This window comes from Chelonia mydas, chromosome 26 (genome assembly GCF_015237465.2).
Source record: "Chelonia mydas isolate rCheMyd1 chromosome 26, rCheMyd1.pri.v2, whole genome shotgun sequence".
Lineage (NCBI taxonomy): Eukaryota > Metazoa > Chordata > Testudines > Cheloniidae > Chelonia > Chelonia mydas.
In genome coordinates, this window is record NC_057859.1 from 10,297,007 (window position 1) to 10,317,912 (window position 20,906).

General features: G+C 46.0%; 1 protein-coding gene across 2 annotated transcripts in view; it reads left to right on the top strand.

Moving 5' to 3' along the window:
- Window positions 1-16,976, top strand: part of CDS2 (CDP-diacylglycerol synthase 2) — a 44,668-nt gene extending 27,692 nt beyond the window's left edge. For both annotated transcript variants that reach the window (XM_037886172.2, XM_037886174.1), the window contains exons 4-13: window positions 345-442; window positions 1,371-1,510; window positions 3,516-3,574; window positions 4,359-4,441; window positions 5,412-5,499; window positions 6,621-6,689; window positions 8,042-8,194; window positions 9,141-9,260; window positions 9,917-10,020; window positions 10,649-16,976. In XM_037886172.2, coding sequence (XP_037742100.1) covers window positions 345-442; window positions 1,371-1,510; window positions 3,516-3,574; window positions 4,359-4,441; window positions 5,412-5,499; window positions 6,621-6,689; window positions 8,042-8,194; window positions 9,141-9,260; window positions 9,917-10,020; window positions 10,649-10,778 — 1,044 coding nt within the window. In that variant the 3' untranslated portion in view covers window positions 10,779-16,976. The remainder of the gene's footprint in view (window positions 1-344; window positions 443-1,370; window positions 1,511-3,515; window positions 3,575-4,358; window positions 4,442-5,411; window positions 5,500-6,620; window positions 6,690-8,041; window positions 8,195-9,140; window positions 9,261-9,916; window positions 10,021-10,648) is intronic.
- The last annotated feature ends 3,930 nt before the right edge of the window (window positions 16,977-20,906 follow it).

Genomic DNA, 20,906 nt, shown 5'->3' on the forward strand with positions numbered 1-20,906 from the left:
GGAAACGTAACTTAAAATGGGGCAGTGAGCTCTTGGAGTCGGCCAGTCCACGGCTCCACAGGGTGTAGTGTGCTTTGCCTGGCAGGGAAAGCAGCTCGCTCTGGCTGTTAGCAGGTTGAGCAAGTGAACAATTTCTCAGCCTACGAGGAGCCCCCCTGTGTCAGATTTAGGGGTGCGGAGGAGCTCACTTGCAAGATGAGAGGAATTCTCCTTGTGGCGCCTGTAAGGAAGGGTCACTCTAGAGCTCCCACTTTTTACATGCACTTAGCAGCCCATTGCAGATTATCTGGTCCTGGTTTAGTTTCTCTGTGAATGACGTTGCTGCTCAATGTTTGTTTTTGCAGGTGATGTGTGTCCAGATCAAGTGTTTCCAGGAGATTATCACTATTGGCTACAATGTGTATCGCTCATATGAGCTGCCCTGGTTCAGGACCCTCAGCTGGTAAGCAGAGCGACTGGCGCTCTTCATTAGAGTCAAGGAGCACAATATGATCCTTCTCAATGTGCGTAATGCCTTCCACCTAGGTTGCTTCTGAATCACTTGACACCTCACTGATGGTGCAGCCAGCCACTACTGGGCATCGTCGGTCATATTTATACACTTCGTTCCATTGCTTGTCTGCTGAGAGCGAGGTCTGACTCGCCCGGTCTGTGCCGGGCGGCGGTGGGGAATGCTGTTACCGAGAGAAGCGATGAGTAAACATGTGACTTGTGGTTCCAATTGCATTGCTCAGGCTAAGGGTGTAGGATATTTACCTACTGAAATTTATTTGTGCGATTGGGATGAAACTGTACTGGTTGCACCCAGCGTCTGATGGCATGCCACAGAGAAGGAGGGGGTCCCTGCCTCCAGTAGCCAGGAACCTGGAGAAGACTCTTAAGCAGTGCCACCTAAAGGCAAAAGCTTCCTAAGCACCATAATACTAAACAAAAATTGAACAGGGCTGTACTGTAACATAGGGGACTGCCAAGTATTTGCATTTAATGGAGCCACGGCTTCTACATGAAGATGTAATCTTTTGATCAGAAGAAATGTGAGGGGTTGTTCTCTTCCCCCCCCCCCCCCCGCCCCCCCCGGCACTTGCAGTAACGTTCCTTCACACTGCCCAAGCCACCTTAGTGCAAGTGAGAATCAGGCCCTGACCCTCTACTCCGGCTTCCCCCTTTCCCCCCGCCCAATGTAAGTGAATTTTCTGCAGACTTTCAAATAAAAATCACCATTATTCTGCCGCCCAGTATGTGAACCTTCAGTCGTCTTCTCCCCCTGCACGCATTGTAGATAGTGCAATCTGATAACCTCTTATGTGTACGAGTCTAATTTTCTACCAGTCAACCATGTCCTATTAAAGGGAATGCTGCTGTGTCCACAGGTACTTTCTGCTGTGTGTAAACTACTTTTTCTATGGCGAGACGGTAACGGATTACTTTTTCACCCTGGTTCAGAGAGAGGAGCCCTTGCGAATTCTCAGCAAATACCATCGCTTCATTTCCTTTGCCCTCTACTTAACAGGTAATTTTATTTGTTTCCACCAGGTAAATTTGTCTCGTTGCTTTTTTTTAGCGGGGGTTACGTCATCAGCCTCTTGAAATGCAACTCTCCCCCCATCCCCAACCCCCACCGTAGACAGGTAGGGCTCCAGTGTCCCCGTTTGGATTTGTGCTGCCTTATGTACAAAATACAAGGGAGGGGGAAGGATGGTCCAGTGGTTACAGTTCCAACCCAGGGTTCATGTGATCCAGGTTCAGTTCCCTGCTTGACCTTGGGCAAAACACTTAGCCTCTCCATGCCTCCGTTCCCCACCGACAGAACGGGGATAATAGCAATTGCCTACCTGACAGCTTGTGAGGTGCTCAGTTACTGTGGGGATGGGGGGCCTTGTATCTAAGAGGGCCTTGTCGTTGTCGTGAAAGACAGCCTACAAAATAGGGAGTAATTGGGTTTGAGAGCAGCAGTGTTGTAGCTTCCTCAGTTTCTTTTTCTTGCCTGATTTACTGGGGGAAAGACAAGTCCTCCTTTCCTTGCTGAAGATTGTCCTTCCCTCCCAGCAAACGGTATCTGGTTTAAGTAGGGTGTTGCTGTAAGTACCTGACTCTCTCCAGAGTCTCTGTTTAAATGAGCTTGATACTTGCTTTTAATCTTTCCTCTCCTACTCTCATTTTGCCTCCCCTAGTCTCCAGTCCTAGCGTGCACCCACTTCATGAATGCAGCGCGAGTAGGGAAAGGGGCCTGACTCGCAGCCCTGGAGCAATATTCCTCTTTCCGTAGACCTGCGATACGCAGCCTCATTCCAGGCTTCCTTCACACCTCTAGGCCAAATGTGACTCACCCCTGCCCTGAAATGAGCCAGAAGCGAAGCATCTGTGGGAGACGGAGCCATCGTTGGCTTTGAGTTACGTCTCAGAGGCCGTTGCAATGATGTCTTTTGGGATTCAGACAAGTCTGTGACGAGCGGCATCCACACCTGCCTAATTGTGCGGTGTAAGTGACCAGAATGCCCTCTGCATCAGATGGGAAGCTACGGTCCCCTTTGATGTTACTTCCTTTGGGTAGTGACTAGGCAGAATAACTAACTGTAATTTCCACCTTTCTTTCCCCTGTGCGAGCCTTGCAAAGTTTTACTTGCCTGGTGATTAATATTTTGATGTGTGAGGAAACGATCCTTTTCTTTTTCATTCTGGGTAAAGAGAGGGTGAGTAGACTTCTTGCCTTTGCTGGTAAATTCTGCGACGCTACTCCAGACCTAGAGTGACTCTCCTGTCAGTGTAAACAGTGCAGAGGCAGACTCTGGATGAACTGAAGATCTATTTTTAACTCCTTTCTGGTGATTAAGTGGAGGTGTTCTCTCTCAGCTCGCAAGCTCACTGTGAGTCCTGAAGCCCTAGGATGGGCTTCAACCTAGAAATGGAGCGGCACTTGCCATTGAGAGCTGTGCGCAGATTTCCGATGGCCCTAGCAACATGGGCTCACCAGTGGGTATTATTTGTGAGGTGGGGGAGCTGGTAAAAACTGGGGGAGGAGAATAGGCACTAAAGAGGGTTCTCCCGAGACCCTAAAGCGCTTAAACAACTTAACGGGCAGACAGACTGTATCTAAAGAGTGTCACTTTGTAAATGCAGCCACCTCTGGGTGGGTGGGGGGGATGCAGCAGCTAATTAAGAGCTCTGTGCCATTAAACAGGTAAGTGAAGAATACTCTATAGTTGATACTACATGGGAAGATCAGAGGTAGAATAAATGATTAGCTGTTGGCAGAAAACAGTCTAACTTGCATAGGGGTGATAACGGTTAATTGGCTATATGTCCTTGGTTTGTTTTTTTTTTAAACAGTTTCCATTCTTTGATTAACCATTTTGCATCCACAGCGCACATGACCCTCATGTCGCTGACTCTGTTCTGTAGCTGAAACAATGACGAGATGCTGCAATGATATGGCAGATGTAATGGGAAATTGAGAGGCATTTCCTACTACTGCAAGATCTGACCTTGCTCTGCTCTTTCTTTTCTCTTCCCACAAGGCTTCTGCATGTTTGTCCTGAGTCTGGTGAAGAAGCATTACCGTCTCCAGTTCTACATGGTAAGATTAAATAAATGGCTTTGCTGCTCCGGAGCTATTAGCTGTGGGAGACGGAGGCTGTTTGCATATATGGTTTACAAGAACACAAGCCTGTAAATGCTTCTGTGTCCCCTGGGTGTTGCGATCCTGCTTAATGGAAAAGCTATTCCTGGCAGCTTGAAGTATTTGGCATATGGCTTTTGAACTGACTGATTTCCTTAGAAATGTGAATTCCATTGTCTGCATTTGCAGTGCATTTCTTAGTAACCCTTTCAGTTGTGCAAGCTAAGGTGATTGTACAAGGTTCTTCAAACCTCATGCCTTGAGGGTGTTGGTGGAATCACCTGCAGGGGTTAGACTGGCCCCACCACAGTATAACGATGCACAGATTGGCTGACTGTGTCCTTTATTGGGATGCTTTTGTTTCCTTCTGGATTCCAGATGTCAGACTAGATGGACGGTCATCAACATGGGGATTCTTATGTTCCAGGTCTCTAGTCAAAGTAGACTAAGGTGTATGGGATAGGCGTGGGCTAAAGGGTACTTGGTCCAGGAATGTCAAACATCCTCCCACTCAGGTTCTCAAATGTAATGGACATGTTGCTTTGCTTAACTCCAAAGTAGGGATGAATACTAGCTGCCATCTTTGTGTTTACATCATGCTCTTTCCGCCTGGGATCAGTGCCTGAGATGCACACAGGCATGACCCTCTCCAAACAGTATTCATCGGTATCTGGTTTCTGCTGTAGGCTGTTACGAGAAATGTCTCTAGGCAAACTGGACTGCATGCTGTTTTCTCTTCCAGTTTGGTTGGACCCATGTGACTTTGCTAATTGTTGTTACCCAGTCGCACCTCATCATTCACAACCTGTTTGACGGGATGATCTGGTGAGTTGGTGCCTGTTACGTGTTACTTTGCTTTGTGTTGCATAGTATATGCTCCTGATTTCTCCTTGCTAAAGTGTTTTTTACTAAAACTTTTAACCAACAAGCATAGGCTAGGATGTGCCTTTCATAAGGGACGACAGCATGCTTTGCATAAGAAAGCCAAACAATGAGCCGGGCCCTTTTCGGATTGCTTTGCGCTGCTCAGTTAGTGCAGCCAGAAAGTCACTAACGGGGCAGCTGCGTATTCCTCTGGCAGTGAGGAGTCCCGCAGATGGCATAAAGTAGTGTAGCTGCCTTTGAACTCGAATAGGGGGTGGGTGCGGAGAGCATGCACTCCAGCCAGTCGTGCCTGGTGAGGTGGTCCCTGGGACACAGCTGCCGCCAGTGTAACTTAAAGCAGCCACCAGGTTTACGCGTTAGGAAGGGAGTGTGGTTGGAAGAGGGTAGAAAAGTGGCTTTAATAACCAGCCCCCTTTGGCAGTTTGTTGCCGCTGCTGCCCAGCGTGTGAGATTGGTGCCCAGTGTGGAGGATTCAGCCCAATATCCTTAACCGCCTTGTTCCTTATATCAGCAACAATGAAAATTTTACAGTGCTCGTAGCACACTATACGGTGTGCAATCTGAAACATTCGCTTTACAAACGACAGAGCACCTGGCTCACCCCTGAAATGCAGCTGCTTCTGGGGTTAATCACGGTGACTGTTTAACAGCCCACGGCATGTTAGAGCACGCGCAGAACGCAGCAAGGGGGAATTCATAGAGCTGATCTGACAGCTGGCGAGGGCCTTGGGGCTAATGACGCCTGGGCTTTTACAGTAGTGTCAGTCTGACACGGTGTAGCCAGACTCGCCCACGTTCAGGTAGTGCCCGCTTGGATAACCTATTGCGGTTAAGCTTCAAATGACTCCTGTATGCTTCAAATGACTTCAAATGTGCCAGTTATGAATGGCTTCTCTCCCCTTCCTTCTAGGTTCATTGTCCCGATTTCATGTGTGATCTGCAATGACATCATGGCCTATATGTTTGGGTTTTTCTTTGGCCGCACCCCGCTCATCAAGGTTTGTCAGCTGTGCAAAACCCTGTCTTCAGGCTCTGTTTCTCTGTGGAGCCTTTGACCCAAGACTGGAGAATCTATCAGGGTGGTGGAGCTAAAGCCTTTGCATTTGGGTCCCAGCCTAAAAACTTTCCACCTGTCCATCGTTGTTTGAAAAGACTCTTGGTGAAGAATATGAAGGAAGACTTGCCAGGGCTTGTGTCTCATTTGTGCTGTATTGTACCTCTTTAGATCCTGCTACTGATTATTTAAATTCTGTCCCCTTCCCAAGCTCTGCATACTAATGGTTAAAAGACACTGTTTCCTACAAAGGTTTGGTTTAGTTATCTGGTGAAGTTCTTTGGGAGCATAGATGCTTCCTTGCGGCGTGCGCTTGCCAACTACATATCGGAGGAGGTAGTTTAGAAATAGCTCTTCTTTATTGCAGCATGTGCAAGCTGGAGTTATTGAATATTTGACTTGAAAAAGCCAGTGAGAACAATTCTAGACTAAATGCACAGTCGGCATTGAGAACGGCGTTCCTTAGTGATGAGAAAATGTCAAACTAATGGTACCGAATTATGTACTGTAATGAAAAACTTCCTCTATATTTTTTTTCCTTTTGGGCTAAACCATAAAATCCTTAAGCTAACCTTTTCTAGGGATGCTGTTAATCAGCTAACCTTTCCTAGGGATGCTATTAAGTGGGTTGAGTATCCCAGAGACTAATAACCATTCCCTGTATGGGCCTTTTATTTTTTTAATGGCTGAAATGAGGGTGTGTGTGTCTCTATATTTGACCAATAACCTGAAGTTGTAACATTTCAGTTACTTACCTTGCTAAGATTATATTAAATGCTTTTAAATAGAGGCAGTGTATTCTGGCCACTGCTCTGCCTGGGGGCTGCAAGGCAGGATGCTTGCCTGCTTCCCCTTCCTTTAGGAACTTGGCCTTGTTAGGGTGAGAGCAAGTGAAAGGATCTGTCCCACAGTCTTCATGTGTTGGCCGTTACCCCGTTGGAAATCATGAGCTGGGGATATTGATTGCCATTTAACTTCTGTGGGAGGTGGGCGTTGGCTTTGCAGAGCTATTTGGGGTAGGCCTTGAGGGTATTTTTTAATATGTTCTCTTTCTTGTATCTGCAGCTTTCCCCAAAGAAGACCTGGGAGGGTTTTATTGGCGGGTTCTTTGCCACTGTTCTGTTTGGACTGCTGGTAGGTTCCCCACCATGGCATTTAATTGGCGCTCTCTCCATAATAAGACACACCAGTGCAATCTGCCAGCCACGGCTAAGGAACACACGAAAGCTCTGTGCTCTCTTCCACCCAAGTTGTCGTCTGAAGTTTTACAGTGGGCTTTAAACTGACTTGTTGTGCCTTCCACTGAGGAGGTGTCAAACCCACTGCTGAGAAATCGCTTCCTCTCCCGTGGCCCTTGATATTCTCAGACCTATAGCATCCAAACTCCATGGGATTTCCCAGTGCTATACAAGCTGTACAGATAGAGGCCAGGGTGGCAGAGGAAGCAGTCTGCTCTGCTTGGACACTAGTGATTTGCCATGGCCCTCTTTGTAACAACAGTGTTTTGGCCCTCGTGTCCTAGGCTTAGATGTCCCTTCTTGCCTGCTACCGGTGTGCATGCTAGAGGCTGCAACATTTCAATGGGTGCTGTAGTGTTGGCAAAGCATTCTGGGATCCTCTGCAGTGATTGCTCTGCTACATTTCTGTGGTATCTGCCTCAAGGTTGTGTGGGGAGCTCAGGGCTCTGGTCCCCCGGGGGACTTTTTGGGGGTGGGGAGAGGGGATAAGTCCACATTTAATATCTGTGCAGTTGCAGAAAGCCCAGAGAGAGCTGGGTAATTCAGTTGAAGACTGAAAAGTCCAAGGACTGTCCCAGTTTGTCAGGCTGTTGTGATCTGTTAAGGAAGGATTTCATTAATGCACGTTGGCTGGATGGTGCTGTCTGCTCTATCTTGATCGTACAGTTACTCTGATTGCTGCCTTCCGAGCTGATGTATATGAAAAAAAGCCGCTTACCATGCCTCTAGCCAACTTAATGCTTTGCAAGAGAGTAAGCTTCTTACTGAACCAAGGATGTGGCTGACTCACAGCCCTGAATCTCAGCTCTCTCTCTTAGAGGGTGTCATTACGCCTTCCAGAGTTTAGGTGAATGGGTAAGGCTTGTATCAGAGCCATCTGATGAGGGGGATGCATGCCCCCATCTGTCTTTTCTACTATTGGTGCATTGCAGTATTTTAACACGTTGCAACATAAAAACAGATTGGAGGACGTTTAGGGGAAAAAAATAGCATTCAGAAATGAAGGGGAAGGAGAAAAATGAGGGTGCTTAGGAAGGGAGCAATCAAGGATGAGAAGGAGGGACAGCAATAAATATGGGGCCACAAATGGCCATAGCAAAAACTCTTTCAGTAGCTGGGAGAGCTGGGGAGGGAGTTCCACAGCCTAACGCCCACCCTCCCAATAGCCAACCGAGCAAAGGTGTGAATTTTAAGCTGCCTCTGTCCTTGGTTTCTCTTGACTCGCCTTTTCTGCTTCCCACAACCAAGCTGTCGTACTTGATGTCTGGATACCGGTGCTTCACCTGTCCTGTGGAATTCAATAACGACTCCAACAGCTTCACTGTGGATTGCGAGCCATCTGAGCTGTTCCAGCTACAAGAATATAACATCCCCCTGGTGATTCAGTCTGTCATTCGCTGGGTAGGACTCTGAATGTGCACTCTCAATTATGGATAGCTTGGCTATAGCCATTAAAAAGGGATACATTAACTGGGCTGGAAATGCCCAGGAAGGAGGGGATTAGTTTAAGGTACTACGAAGGAATGCAGCAAGAGGTAACTGGATGAAACTGACCAAGGAAAACTTTATTTCCGGAGATGTTCCCCTAATGGCGAGACTGGTTAAACCAAGGAATAATCTCCCAAGGGAATTGGTGGAAGCCAGATTTCTTAAGTTGCTTAAGACTAAATTGGACAGAGCCCAGGAGAACATACTGTAGGGAACAATCTTACCCTGCTCGAGGTGGTCAAGAAAGGTCTCTTCCAGCTCGACTTTCTATGAAGTAAGAAAGGGCTCCTCATGCAAATGAAGAGATCTAGCAAAATAGAGACAATTACAGAGAATGCAGTGGCACTGCTCTCATAGACCAAGGCCCCATAGTGCTAGGCACTGGACGTACACAGAACAAATGCAATCCATGCCCCAAGCCACTTACAACCTAAGTATGAGACAAGAGACGACAGATGGATACGGACAGACGGGGAAATACAAGGAGACAGTGACAAAATGGGCCAGATACATCCCTGGCTTTGCTCTGATGTCAAGCAGGGGTGAATTGTGGGACAGTCTGCGTCTGAGATTTGTCTTCGCGGATTTGGGTTTAAATAGAGGTGATTAACACCTAGGTCAAGGTTTCTGAAAGCAACTACAGACTTCGGGTGCCCAACTTGAAGTGCCTTGAAGGGGCCTGAGTTTGAGGGCAGATGCACAGTGCTTTCTGAAAATCTGGCACCTCGAGCTGGCCTTCCAAAGTCACTAGTCACTTGAAAATCTTGACCTTGGACACCAGTAAGGCAGGGTTAGGATAGATTGCAATGGAGCCCAATGCGTTTTTCTGATTCTTTTCCCACTTTGTCCTTGTCTGCAGAAAACAGTCCGGATGTATCCCTTCCAGATCCACAGCATCGCCCTCTCCACCTTTGCTTCCCTCATTGGGCCCTTCGGAGGATTCTTTGCTAGTGGGTTTAAGAGAGCCTTCAAAATCAAGGTAGGGTATGCATAGCCCCCTTCCCCGGAAGTCAGCTTCCGATGCACCTGCTGTCTGATACTTAACACATTCTATTGTCACCACCGTAAACAATGCCGTAGGTCAGAGGATGGTGGGGTTGGAGGAGGCTTCTGTCCATATTGAGGGGAAGGAGGAGGAAGGCTCTTCTCATGTGGAGCGGAGGGAGGAAAGATGGGTTAATGAAGGACAACGGTGAAGTGCTAAAATGAGCGTTGATGCAGCATTGAGGCTGAGAAACTCAGTACCTGCAGGTCAGGAAATTCCACGAGCTGAAGCTTTCTCCAACACATTGCCCAGACATAGGGTCTTTTTTATGTAAATATAAACCTTTTATACCTTAAAATACAGGATGCTCAGTGGGGCAGGGTTTTAGATGATACAACTTCAGCCTCTTTGGAATTTCCTGCTCCTCAGTCCAGATGTCGCGCGCTTTTGTGCGAGAAGTATTGCTGGGTGAAAAAGTAACTTTGGGGAGGGGTGATGAACACCCTCCTCAGTCCGACTGCGTTTAGTGCTATCAGCAGATGTTCTGGGAGAGAATGCAGTGTCACGCAGGGCGTCCATGCTACGTGTGTGCAGTAAATGTGAATAAAGGGCATTTGGCGGAGCTCAGCGAAACTCTTCTGATTGCACAGGACTTCGCCAACACGATCCCAGGGCATGGCGGGATCATGGATCGCTTTGACTGTCAGTACCTGATGGCTACCTTTGTCAACGTGTACATTGCAAGTTTTATCAGGTATTATTTATTGCTTCACGGCAGCACTTAGTGGCCGCAACTGAGCGGCCCCGAAGACCTTAAAATCTAAATGCACAGGACACTGGGCAAGAGGGGAAAGAGACTGGGAGACTGTCTCTCGCCCAAGGTCACACGGCAGGCAGGTGGCAGAGCCTGGAATAGCATCTGTGTTTCCTGAGCTCCAGTCCTGTGTCCTATCCACTGATCCCTGCTTCCCTTCTCCTTTTGGGCTCACCAGAGCATATACTAAGGAATAACTCTTTCCCATTAGTTTGGGCCTTGGCAGATAGCTTTATAACTGAATGGAAAGGAAAAACACTGGTCTGGAGGGATATTTTGTGGTTTTATTTGAATTTATGTAGATTTTTGGATTTATGGGGCCCTTCTAATGGAGGGGGAGAATAATTTCTGCCATTGATCGGAAATTAAAGACTATTTACATTTCACTTGTGTCTCTCTTTCCTCACCTGTGAAATGGAGGCGGGTGAATGAGGCTTGTCTCCCTTGTGAAATGCTGAGGGATGGGGATGCTTGAAGTTAGGCACGTGCTTTGCTGAATTTGAGCCCAGACGACCAGATCCTGGAGTTAGGATTCATTGCAAACAGTTCTTTCTTTGGTTTGTTGCAGGGGTCCTAACCCAAGCAAACTGATCCAGCAGCTTTTAGCTCTGCGGCCAGACCAGCAGGTCCACATCTTCAACACGTTAAAGGCGCACCTTGTTGATAAGGGTATGTTGGCCAATTCTGAGAACGCATAGGCATCCAGGCAGTTGGAACAGGACCGAAAAAGAGGGCAAGTCCCCCAAGGAAATCCAAGCTCGCCTGACCTAAGACAATAACAAGGCCTCGTTTCACTGTTGTTTTTTTCTTTCCTTGTAAATGTTTGCATTTGTGGGGTTTTGGGGTTTTTTATAATATGTATTTATATGGCTTTGGTTAAAATAAGCAAAGTGGAGCTTCTAGATGGAAAGAAATCAAGAACTGAAGGGACCGTAGGGCGAAGATGTCCTCTCCGATCTGCGTGGCAACTCTTGTCTTCAATGTGTATGGGCAGAACTTGACTTCACGACTCCTAGGGGATGTGTGCATGCTTTTTTCTGCCCGGGCGCAGCTCCGGGAGCGTAAGCTCTAGTGAAGATGAGACTCGGGCACTTTTACATCAGTATCCTCTAACCCGGCCAGGCTGTGTCTATACTAAGAAAATTGGAAGCCATGCAACTCTGTCAGTGGAATAGAGAGGGCACTGGTTTTTTTGCTACCTTGTGTATCCCTGTATGTAGGCTAGGGAAATTGGGGACCTGTAATTATCCACTGGTGGTAGCTCATTGATGAATTTGGGTCTTCATTTTCCTAGTATAGCCATAGCCTGGGTGTGCATAGAACTTCTTGCAGGTAGAGAACAAAAAGCTCAACAAATCTGAAAGAAATGTTTGCCCTAATCCTGCTACATAAGGTCCACACAAGAAGACACGTGCATACGCTTCGACTTGCCATCTTTGTAGTACCTCCCACATTTCCCCAACTCCAGCAAATATTTAACAAAGTCGATTTTAAACCCACATTTTTACTGTGCCATTTAAACAAAAATAGACCCAACTAATCTTTACATCAATGACAAGAATACAGAAAGGGGAATGTGAGAGGTTCAGGTTGCCTCTAAGGTGAATCAAATAACTTATTTTAAAAAGCATTCCAGTTTTATTTAAGAAATCCTACTGAGTAAGAACAAGCTTTTAAAAAATTATTTGTTCACTTTTTCATGGCTTCTTTTCCACCCAGAGCTTAATATATATATTTTTTTAAATACTGAAGCATGAAAACGTCTCTCAAGAGTAGGAGATACCACACCCTAATATTTTAGCTGTTTGGAGAGCTATCACTCACAGAACTTTATTTTCCCATTTGGAAGTCCGGAGGGCATAGTACCCAGCTGGCTCTGCTGTTGTGGTGGGTTTTATTTTCTGGTGTGGGGAGGGTTGTTTGGTTTTTTTGTTTCATTTTTTCTTTCAGGGATCATGTCTGCCAATGATGGATGACTTGAGTTCGAGACATCATGCTACTGAGTTTACCGTGGTCTGGGTTTGGTCAGCTTTCCAGGCTTCTCTCCTTTCTCCGTCACTGACTCAGTCTTGTTTTATGTATGTTGCACTTAACATTTGGAAACATGTAATTGTTTTCCAGGTATTTCCCTCTATTTCTTGACTTCAAACATACCATAATTTTTAAAAAATAAAATAAATAAATAAATGGAAACGCAATCTAACGGACTTCAGAGGTTTCCAAGAGTCAGAATGATGATTTGTGATGTAACAACACAAAAATTCATTTTAGCAGTGGGTTATATTAACATTGTCATGTATCAGGGAACTCTGTTTTACTGTGACTTCTCTCCATAGTTTGTGTGTGAGCCAGGCTGTGATGAGAAATACATTTTATATATTTGTTGAACCTGGGGAACAATTGACAGGGAAAGATGATATAGAGATGCTGTTGTTCGTGTCTTGAAAGCAAGTCACTGTCCTATGTCTTCAACGCAGATCTATATTTGAAGCTAGCTAACCTAGCAACTGAATATAAAGTCCCTGAGATCATTCTGTATGCTTTACTCCATAGTCTCATGCCACCACTGCTTCCACATACCTCTGGCGTATTTTTATCTTGACAGCAGCCACTTCCTCCTCTCCCTGTACTGGAGTTCCGGAGGGCAGAGATTCGCATCTGCGGTGCTACACACACAAATATTTGATCAAAAGCAAAATGGTGCTGAGAGAATATTAAAGCAGAGCCCAGGTGACATGCGATTTAAGGGTTGGACTCTGCACCATGCAAGACATCCTCAGCTCCTGGTGCTCAGCAAATTGCAGGACTTGCCTGTTTCTATGGTCCCAATTCAGGGTAGTATTGAAGCATTTTTGCTTAATTTTTAAGCAAATGCTTTCCTGAACTGTAGGCTTAGAGCCCAGTGTCGTGTCTACTGAAATCCTTGGGAGTCTTGACTTTGACTTAAAGGCATTACATTCGGGCCCTTAATTTGGTTTCAAAGGAGATTTAGGAGGCTGTTTTTAAACCTTTCTTCCCTTAGGTTTTTTTGGGGGGGGTTATCACCTGGCAAAACAAAAGTTTCTTCTCTTTTGGATACTTCCTGTCTGATACCAATATCTTCTGGAATTCCTGCATACTAAACTGTTTGAGCAGATGTTCATAAACAAGTTATCACGTGGACCTACAGTACTGTGTATTAAATGAGATTACAATGTAGTGATCTATAGAAAAAACACACTTTCACCTGTTTTCATGTAAGAATTTGGTCCTCCCCCGGCATCTGTTCTACATCTTCATACTTTTTTACAGTTATTAGGTGTACTTTTTTTGAGGAAGCTTATGATTTTAAACTATAGGATTTGGGGTTTTCTTGACGTTGGGCTGTTTTAATACTGACTGTGAACACTGGAGGGCATACTGTGTTCTCGAGTGTCTGCATACTTCTGTGAGATAGGAATAGCCATCCACCTATCAAATTAAAACCTTTCTGAACTAGGCCGAGTGCAGTTTTTCAAACCTGGGTTCATACGTTTTCTCTACTTCTGCCCCCTTTTCAACCTTGAAGTGAAGTAAAACGAACCTTCAGACCTGTCAGGTATCCTGATAAATTAATTCTATGTGTAAAGGCGCTCATAAGTGCTGTTTCTTGTTAGTGTCCTGCGTATGACTGCTCTTACTCAGCAATTCTCATGTACACAGTAGTGTACAGCATGGCTTATTGGAAGTGTACAATAATTACACTGGTTTAACATCCAAGGGACTATGGGATAACACCCTGTGTATGCTGTACAGAAAGTTACGTACCAGAAGGATGGAATCCTCTGCTTTGCATAAGCTCTGTGGTGCGGCCTGTCTTCATTGCACTGATCCACTGGTTTATTAAAAGCCCTGTATTTCTCCTCCCTGCCCCCCATATGCAGCGCAGAGCTCTATAGTTTGGATCATAGTTGAAATTGGCTCTGAAACAGGTTTACCAGCCAGAGAATTTCAGCCTGTGCATGGTAACTGCACTGCAACAGAGTGAATGCAAGTTATACTATTGTCTAGCTTCCAAGCAATGACCTTCTTAACCCTCTGTATGCTGGTAGTTTGCCCTAAGCGGTTCAAATTGGCCACCCCAAAATGAGAGGCCACTTTTAGAAACTTGTGTAGTAAGTGACTTGTCTAAGGCTACAGAGGAGGTAGGAGTTAATGTGTGAGCCAGGGTTTAAAAACCTTGAAGTTACAGTCCAGTGTTTGGGTTCTCGCCTGCATAAGGGAGGATTTGAGCCAGAAACTTTAATTTTGCCTCATGTCAACAAAATCAGGATGTAAATCTGAATATTAAGAGTGCACTTTGGAGTCCAGCAACTTTAACATGTGTATCTGTGTGTGTTGTGCAGGTGACTAGGTCCTTCCCTCGCCAAGTGTTTAACCTTGGTCCTAACACAGCTCTTGTGAGCCCTTAGGTTTAGTGACTTTGAAAGATTAGTGTGTAGCTAGTGCTCATGAAACACACTGCTGACAACAGAGCTGCCTTGGCAAGACTTTCATAAAGGAGCTCCCCAGAACTTTTTCCTATAGCTGAAATGCACGAAATCAAGAGCCCCTGCAAGTGACCTGTATGCTGTGGCAGCTGCTTTGTGAGTACTTAGGTTAAAGGGAAGGTCCTCTCGGCTTGCTGTACAAGGAGACAAACTGCAAAAGCAAAGTCGCTGGTGTGTCAGAACAAGTGGTTGAGGAACAGATGCAACAGCTCTGTGGTTGTCTAAGCTAAGAGGGAGGTGTAACATTGCTCATTCTGGGTCTCTGAATTAACCCAAAACTGTGAAAGGGCTTCCTTGCTGTCTGTTTAGAAATGGGCTGGTTCTGAAACTACCTGCTAGCAAGGTCAAATGAAATGGCCAAAATAAATGTAAAGGGATTTTTAGAATGCTCTAGTAAGTGAGGGGAATGCTGGAGACTGAGGCCCTGATCCTGCAACCAGTTGGACAGGGGGACCCATTGCATCCACAAGCAGAGCCAGGGGCCTAAAATCCTCTGCTTGGAGAGAGGTGTCTCCATAGATGATCGTAGGTAGGTAACGTAGTTGAGTACAAGGAACTAAGAGGCCAAAGGTTAGAGGATGCTACGTGGTCAGCGATGGTGAGTGGAGGTGACAATGTAGGCAGTTGCTGGGGAGTACTAGCTGAAACGGCCTGGTAACAAGGGATGACTGGTCCTTCTGAATACATATTGATGAGTTGACCAAGTTCAGTTGCACATCCTTTGAAAAATTCCTTTATATTCTTTGTCTGAGCTAAATGAAAATATAAGCAAGCCATGAATGAGATAGCAGCTGGAACCAAATGTCTGCAGGTATTCGTTTTGATGAGCATAGTATCCAGTTTTCTCTGTTTTGCTTAAATCCATTTAATTCCCCAAATATGCCCGGTGCCCGGCTCATTTTTACTATGGGTGGTGCATCTGTCAAGGATACTTAGTTTGGTTCTGCTGTCTTTTGTTAGTACTATCTTTCCATTCAGAGACATCATAATTAGCAAACCTCACTCCTTGGGATAGAATTCCATTACTGCCTGTATGCGTTGGGTTCTCCTCTAATCTGAAATGTGAGCAGATATTGCTCTTTTATGTTAAAACCCTAGCTCTCCAGCGAAGGAATGGTCGATCTTGGCATGTGTTGTCTTATCCGAATAGAGCCAAGGAGCTGGAGTTCAGTTTGTAGTCAGGAGATTTGATTGGCTGAATGCTGAACTTCAGAGCCATACAGGTGGTGGTTTCTCCCCTTGCAAAGGAAGTGCAGAATACTACAGGAAAGCAGTAGGGGGCTGTTGAAGGTTCGTCATGTACTGAGGATAGACCGTAATAGTAGCCTTTCCATTAAAGGCCTAAAATAAAAGAGGGCAAGCTTGGTAAATGTTAGCAGCATTTAAAATGCCTGAATACTGATTGGGGCAAACGCCTACAGGTAGGCTGAGTTTGGTTCTAAGCAGCCACACGCTGGTTGCCAATCGCTTTGGAAGCTTGGAGCAGTTTAGCTGGCGTTTCCAACTGGAAACTGACTTCTCCAAACCCAGTTGCAGCCCAAGTTACGCTGTGGATTAGACCCATCTTGACCGAAGGCCAGGAGTGGCACAGAATGCACAGCATAGAGCCTCATTATCGTCCAGGTTCTGCTAGGCTTACTCGGGTTGAGTGGTTCCTTACTCCACAGTAGTATCTTTCCTGTGTGTACTCCCCTGGACTTGATTCTACTCGCTCTGAGTAATCCTAATTAGCAGAATCAAGCCCTAAGGATCTGCTCCCATTTGATTGGGGGGGGGATTTTTGCCATTGACTTCAGTGGGAAATCCTACAGCACCACAAAAACCTGAAGCACCAGTAAGTACATTGCAGAGGCCTTTGGGAATTGTTGATTTCACATGGATCAGGGCAGGTCTCCTAGTTTCGTGCATGCATCCGACTCCCACAAGCACACAGGCCAAGGCAATCACTGTATGCGAAGAGGGGAGAATTCTCCATCTTCCTGCAAAAAATTTCCTGCTAGTTCTGTAGACTTGGAAAATAGATGTAACCATGCAAAAACCATCCACGGTGGCCATCAAGACTTGGTGGGGGAGACAACCATTTTAAAATTGGAGTCAGCATGCATCTGTCATCATGAGGGCTTGTATACCTCCCGACACCCGTAGCCAAACCCAGAGTTACATTTTTGTACTACAGTAATTTTCCCTCTGGGTTACTGTTCCCCAGCTCTGAGGCGTCCTCTGCCATCTGCTTACTTCTCTGTGCATTGTTTTTGATCGATGTTTTAGCAATACGTGTAGATTTGCCTTTTTGATTGAATGTCAGAATGTGATATATTGTATATTTTAAAGTATTTACCTTATTTATATACTGTATGTTACTGTTAAATAAATATGTAAGTTCTACTATCTGTGGCCAAGTTATTAAGACTGGCAGAGGAGGGAGCTCTGTTTAATCGTGCCTTAAAGGGCACTGGTGTATTGTAGCAGTCAAGGCAAAATGTAATAGCTAATCCTTGGAGGGGTTGGGTAACCTCTGCTTTGTTCTGGTAACTAAGATCCCATCTGTTTCAAACCTTCTCCTGTGATTTTTATTTATAAGAGGAACCCAAGCTTCTCATCCCCAAATGTCCCCAGCAATCGGACACTTAAATGGATAAAAACATCCAGAACCAGCACTTTCCACTGGGGATGTTGGCTCTCCTTAAGCACACTATCAGAGGGGCTAAATCCTTTTCCTGCCTCCTCTCCATCCATGGCAACCATGGGTAGCCAGGCTAGACCCTGTAGGGACTGGGGTTGAATTCCTTTCTTGTATGTCAGAGGCATTGAGTAAGATCAGGGTCTAAGACAATAAGACAGTCCGTGCCCAGAGAGCTTAGGCCCAGATCTTCAAAGGTGCTTAACTCCCATTGAAATCTGTTTAAGTTAGGAGCCTAAATACCTTTCGAGATCAGGGCCTTACAGTGCAACTAGACCAGACAGATAATCAGAAATAATTCCTCCACATATATACACACACACACACACACTTTATCGAGGAGGAACAGAAGCACAGATATTGTCACAGAGCTGGAAACAACTCAGATCTCCTGAGAGGCAGTATATTAACAACGCAGCCAGCTATCCTCCCTGAAAGCAATCCCATTCTCCCCCAGCCACACACCTTTTCCTGTGGTCCTGAGCCCACAGCAGCTCCGCCCCATAAGAGGCAATAGCTGGTGAATCTGTGTAACAGCCCTTCCACGGGCCTGTTGCACAAAGCACCTCTTGCTGAGTGTGGAGCTGGCTCCCTGGACCAGGATGTGGCAGACAGGATTTGCGGGCTCCCACATGATGCAGGAAGCTTAAGGCTTTTTGTTGTCTGTTTTTACCGAAAAAATTCCCAGGTTTTTTACAAAAAGTTGGGGGTTTTTTTGTTTTTTGTTTTTTGTTTTTTACCAGTTTTCACCTGAATTTGCACCATTCACGTACATGAAAATAGTGATTATGGGTTAAAAAAAAAATTCAATTAGGTGGATGTTTGTGGAGAAGTACGTGTAAATACCAGGCTATCTGGTAAAGTGAGGAGACACTGTAGTGTCTTCTGGAGGCCTCCGGGACGTGCTATAAAAATTCCATGGCCGACCTTTGACGCCACAGCTGGTTTTCTGCATATCCAATGGATTAAAAGCCGCTGGCGTTAGGGGGTAGCACGCTGTGTAGTTGTCCAGGGCCCCAGGCCACAGGGGGCCTCGCGAAGTTGCTTGGGCTTCAGCTTCGGGCCCGGGTGGTGGGGCTTAGGCTTTGGCTTTCTCTTCTGGGCCCCTGCCGGTCTAAGGCCGTCCTCGTCTCTGGTTTATTTTGGCTGACCCCCCCCCCCGAAAGCTGCTCGTGGAGCCCTGGACCCCTGGCTGAGAACCACTGGAGTGGAAGGAAGACACACACACACACAGAGTTAATGAACATTCATGAAATAAACAACAGCTTGAAACAGTTTTTATTTTCTGCAGGTACTTTTCTCTTGCTTTTTTTTCATCTTCCCATCCCCCAACATTAATCCTGATCTTTATTCAGAAATCTGTGGAATTCGTGTGCACCAATTTTCTCCCACTTTTTTTAATGTTTGTAATAAACAGAGACGCTTGGGAAATTTTAAACTAAAGCCACAAATGAAGAGCCTTGGGTAATCTGCAGCAGTTGCGTCTTCGGGGGGGACTGCAAACATCTGTATTTTCCGTATGTAAGATGCAGAGGCTGAGTTGTGATCTTGTTTGATTTCCCAACCCATCATCACTTCCCACTTTGATGAGGCTGAGAGAAGTTAGTGCTAACCCACCTACCGGTTAACACATTTAAGAAATCCTTTGCGTATTAAAGAGAGGCTCCATACAAGTCCTGCCACCTCTCAGAGGCTGAGGGTTTATCTACAGGAGAACTTGGCCAGAACAGCTGCACCATGTGAGTGGCTGGAATAAGTATGTTCACGTAGGGAGTTAGTTCCTTAAATGCACGTCCTACAGTACTTTTATTCCAGAATAACTTCTGTAAATGAGCCCTACTGGTTTGTCAGTATAGCGAGGCCAGTTCTGCTGACTCGCAACTGGGGCAAGGCAGGAGCAACACCCCTGGCGTAAGTGTGGCAAATCAGTCATTTTTTGGACCGTGAGAGTCCATTTAAACTTAATAAATCCCAGGGCTCACAATGGCTCAGAGAACGTTTTGGTGCAGGGAATACAAGGCTGGGCTAAGACACTTAGGTTCTAGTCCTCTCTCTGCCACTGGTCTGCTGTGTGCCCTGGACAAGTGACTTCCCTCCCTGTGCTTCAGTTCCCCCCATCTTTAACATGGAGATAACCAACCTGCTAAACCCACCTTCAGACAGTGCCTCAAGGAGCTGTGGAAGAGCACAGCTAGGTTACTACGGTAATGCCTTGTTTTGGGCTGGCTAGCTGACCTGGAGGGGGGTTCCATAAGTCCTAACTTGTGTTACTTCACATTGAGAAATGCAATTTGCTTCCCTCCTCCCGCCCCCTCCCATTTATGCTGTTTACATGCCATTCAACTTGCCCCATTAAATTAGACTGGACTGTCTCAGGCTCCTGTGCTGCTGTCCATCACCATGGTGTCTGAGCACCTTCCTTATGCGCTAACATTCAGATTGTGTGTTCAAATCATGACTCCTCCCCTCCCTTTGCACGGTGACATAAGTGACCATTTCTTCTCCTTTCCCAAGGGAGATTTTGCAAGATGCATTAGAAACAAAAGTCTGACCCAAGCTTATGTTGCAGCTGTTCCTCTTGTAAGAGATGGTGGCTCTTCTGCTTAAAAATGGCTGCAGGGTGCAATACAATATTCATTGGTTCTCTGAAGTGATTGCCTTTCATTAACTCTGAAATGTAAATGAAAAACCCTCTACGTTTCTGAATGACGACGTTTGGCCGCACATGGCATAAGGAAATTTATCGCTCGCACAGTGCAGCTATGCAGTTATGCTGCCTTACTAGAGGACAGGCTAATTAACCACGAAGCTAACTTGTACATGGGCCTTAATTTACAATGGATGAAGCCATTCTATCTAAAGTACCTTTAGAGCCCTGGTCATGTAATATCTCACACTGCCATGTATTTAACCTCACCCTGGGAGATTAAATATAACCCCTGGGAGGTAGGGCAGTGCTGTGATCCCTGTTTTACCAATGTGGAAACAGACACAGAGAGACTAAAGGGGTGTGCCCAGGGTCACACAGGAAGTCTGTGGCAGAGTAAGGAATTGAACCTAGGTCTATTGAGTCCTCGTCTAACTCTCCCCACCCACCTGTCCCATTCTCAAATGAATCATAACACTGTGTGAGGGACTTTTTCCCGTCCTCTAAATGTGTCTTTAGAAAACAGCTGTGCTTGCTTCCTATTCCCTCCAGTGCAAGTTAATGTCTGTGTACTGGGCTGGTTACCCTAATTGGTACAGGGTGCTTTTCATCTTCAAGGGGTAGTGCTAACTAAGCCTCCTACCAGCCAGGAAGTGGGTACGTGGGAGCACCATTATGAGTCAGTGACGGCAGACACGTTATCTGAAAGGCCAGCTCTCAGCTGGTGTAAATCAGCGGCGCTTCACAGCTTTCAATGCAACTCTGAGTTGCACCAGGCGAGGCTCTGGCGTGTTTGAGGGCTGGCAGTATTAGGAGCACAGGTGTAGTTTGACTTCAACTATATTTGGGGAGGGGGAAATTCCATGCCTGCCTGAGTTTGGGGGGGCAACACCTCGCCCTTCCTCTCCCAAAGTACATCCAGGGTTCGGAGCTGGGATTACAACTCAGAGCTCTGGCTCTTGTGTCAGGGTGGAAAGAAAAGAAGGCTAGA